This window comes from Gossypium raimondii, chromosome 12, assembly GCF_025698545.1.
Source record: "Gossypium raimondii isolate GPD5lz chromosome 12, ASM2569854v1, whole genome shotgun sequence".
NCBI classification, from domain to species: domain Eukaryota; kingdom Viridiplantae; phylum Streptophyta; class Magnoliopsida; order Malvales; family Malvaceae; genus Gossypium; species Gossypium raimondii.
Genome location: NC_068576.1, coordinates 13,174,841 through 13,178,258, shown reverse-complemented (window position 1 = coordinate 13,178,258; position 3,418 = coordinate 13,174,841). Strand labels below are relative to the sequence as shown.

General features: G+C 31.2%; 1 protein-coding gene across 2 annotated transcripts; it reads right to left on the bottom strand.

Annotated features, from left to right (window-relative positions):
- Positions 1-579: 579 nt before the first annotated feature.
- On the bottom strand, positions 580-2,990 carry LOC105763344 (hypothetical protein). 2 transcript variants are annotated; one of them, XM_052624751.1, is made up of 4 exons: positions 2,844-2,990; positions 2,348-2,752; positions 2,120-2,249; positions 580-1,086 (listed from the first exon to the last, which is right to left on the bottom strand). In XM_052624751.1, the coding sequence occupies exons 2-4, from the start codon at positions 2,702-2,704 to the stop codon at positions 860-862; spliced, it is 714 nt and encodes a 237-aa protein (XP_052480711.1). In that variant the 5' UTR covers positions 2,705-2,752; positions 2,844-2,990; the 3' UTR covers positions 580-859. The 2 variants fall into 2 exon arrangements, with proteins under 2 accessions (XP_052480711.1, XP_012436999.2); XM_012581545.2 differs by lacking the exon at positions 2,844-2,990 and having other exon boundaries at positions 2,348-2,805.
- Between the last annotated feature and the right edge of the window lie 428 nt (positions 2,991-3,418).

Below are 3,418 nucleotides of genomic sequence, written 5' to 3'. Positions count from 1 at the left end.
TAGTAAGAATATAAAAATAATTTATTATTACTTGTTAATATTTTAATATATGAAATATAAATTTTAAATGTTTTAAAAGAATAAATATTAATTATTTATAAAATTTAATTAAAATATATAAACTATATTTAAAAAAATTAAATATAACTATTAAATATTTATAATTAGATATTAACACATTTGTATTATTTAAAAATACTTGTTTTATTTTTAATTAATAATTTTAACACATTTGTAATTAAACACCAAAAAAAGAAAAGAAAAAATACCATATTATTGGAAGGGTAAAAAGTTATTAAACACCAAAAATACTTTTAGTAAAAGAAAAACTAAAATTTTAACTTCTTTTCAAAAATGTTTTAAAAGCTAAAATTACAGCAAAAACAACTTGTTTAGCACTTTTTTCCAAAAGTTCTTTTCAAGCCAAAATTGTTTTTTAAGCAATACTAAACAAGGCCTAAATACTTAAATCTTAAATCAAACTTTTCAAAATATTTCTCAAAAGCACTTTTTTAAAACTATTCTAAAAAGCAATGTTAAACTAATACAACACTCTAAAAATCATAAAGAAGTATGTAATGAACAAAAATTTCAGTATCTGAATTTGTACTTCATCGAAACCAGTTGCCAAAAAAACAACAAAAAAAAACTACTTGAATTCAGCAGAATCTACAATAAACAGACTGACCATTCCGCAGGAACCAACTCCTCTTAATGTTTACTTTGAAACATGGTTCGAAACAGCTAAAGACACAAAGCTCAATTCGAAATTCATTCTTAAATGTTAAATGCCATGTCTCTTGACATCAAGAAATATCGGAATTATTCTTGGCATTCGTTTCAACTCACGCTTCTTTAGCTATACCTTTATGGGCTCAGGATTTTCAATATAAGTCGGCGCAATCTTACATATAGGCATGCTTTCATTTTTGCTTAGAAGCTTCATGGACGGATGAACCTCGATATCATGCATTAACACTCTATCATCTATGTCTAATTTGCTCACATCCACCTCGATTTTTTGAGGAATGTGTTCTGCCGGGCATTGAAACTTTAGACTGCTTCTTATCATTTTAAAGTAGCCACCTGGTACAGCATCAACGTATCATTTGTCAAATAACAAAGCATAATCTGATTGTCAAAGACTACAATGAGATTAAGCAGGGGTAAATCAAAATAAATAAACGAAAAGGGGAATACTAATAATAAGATGTATCATCACACGGTTTCTCCATTAGCAACACGAAAGCTGGCATTTGTGTTAGTCTGATTTACATGCTAGTTCTCTACAAGAAAATGCAATGAATAATAGGCAAGGCAAGGCCATATGTCTGTTCAGGTTCTTGTGCATTATCGCTTTCAACAGAACATTTGGTAAGTTAACACCATTTAGTGTAATTGATAATATGAGAAGTGAGGAAAGACAATTAAGATTGGTATAACACGGCAAGAGAGTAAGTGGACAACAAGGGCTAGAGCTCCGAGTATTGGTAACGTTAAAGATACCGGAACTCATTTAAGAAGTTGTAAAAAACTAATGGAGAAAACATTAATGTATAATTTTAACAAAATCCCATGACATAAAACTAAATAACGAATTGTAGCATCTAATCTTATTATCCATAACAGATCATTATAAAATGTGATTTATAAACCCCGGAAGGTCCAATATCATATTAATATATGAGATAATGTCGCATTTGGTACTTGTACTTTCATAAAATATTCAATGTAGTACATGTACTTTGAAAATGTCCAATGTGGTATCTGAACCATCAGTATGTGTTTTCTTATGGTACCTGTGCTTTCATAAAATATCCAATGTGATACCTATACTTTGAAAATGTCCAATACGGTACCTGAACTATCAATATGTGTTTTATTATGATACCTAGTATTATCAACATTAGTGAATTGCTAAACCAAGTATAATCACAAGACATAAGTCTCTAATTACTTCCTTTACCCAACAATTTCAGATAGTTAGCATATATAACATTTTTCATCTAAAAGAAGCAATGAACAAGCAAGTTGCCTATCATATAGTAAAATCTAAATCTTGCACAAAATTAACATCAATAAGAAGATCAAATGGGGACAATTGCACTAAATTGCATACCTTTCTTAAGACCAGGGCAATCCTCTAATCCTTTGAAAACTACAGGCACATCAACCTTCAACTCAGTCCCTTCATCCGCCCAAACAAACACCAAATTCAATATTTTACCACTCTCTTCGTCCCTATGAATCTATAAAAGCAACCCAAAATAGAAAATTTGAACTTGGGTAACAATAAAAGCTACTAATAAACAAAAAAAGAAAGAGCGGGGAAAAGTAAAAAACTTGCCTTGATGGGTAAAACCGTCCCGGATTCAAGTAAGACAGAAGAGCCAGATCCGGCCCGGATCTGAAGCTGGAACCTAGTGGAACAAAAGAAAGGGAGTTGAACGGACTTGATAATGGATCGAATCTGCTTTCTTTCGGTAGTAAGAATTTGTTTCCTGGACGGGGAACGGTTGCTTGGGTTTTTCTCAAGCAAGCCTTGAGAGAAAACCACAGCAGGGATTCTACCTTGGGCTCTATCACGGCTCGAGATACGGCTGCCAGTGCATTCTCGTGGGATAGCTTGGATGGTGTGGTAATGGTGTGTATTCGCCGGTGATGTTTGGACCACCGTTTTCAGGCCGCGCCACAACCTGAGCATTTGGTCGGAAACTGTAACGGACTTCACCAGAGTTTGTGCTGTTGAGTGCTGTGAGTGAAATGAGGGTTTTGAGCATGGTTAGGTATTAGGGTTTTAATAATCTGGGCCAAATTCGGGTTAAGTTTTTAGTCTAACATACCTTAAATCTGACGATGAAAAGATCTATAAAGCCCAAATGCTGGTTTTGGAAGAACAAGGCCTCAGCAATGAGATTCACACGGCAGGGGTGATATTAAAATTAGTGGTAAAATATACATTTGATTCAATCGCAAAAATAATAGTGAGGTGAAAGTATAAAATGATAAAAGGAGGATATTATATTTAATTATATATATTATTCTTTAACTCTTTAATTGAGGAAGTGTCATGAGTTAAATCAACATCAATTCGATTAGAAAAATTACGAAATATTTTTTCGTAATTATATTAAATTATATTATTTTAGGGTACTTTAATTTTTTATTTTAACGAAACCCAATAAAAATAAAAATGTGTATGATAGATTTTGAATCCATACCAATTGAATTAATAAAACCTAAAATTTATCCTCAATAAAACTTCATTTTAATAATATTTATACAATTTTATTTTAATATGAACAATTTATCACCCCATCAGTTGTATATTTATACTTACCATATATAAAAGATTTTGATTGAATTGGTATCACTTATAACTCAACTCGCTTATTAAATTACCAAGATAACCTTATTT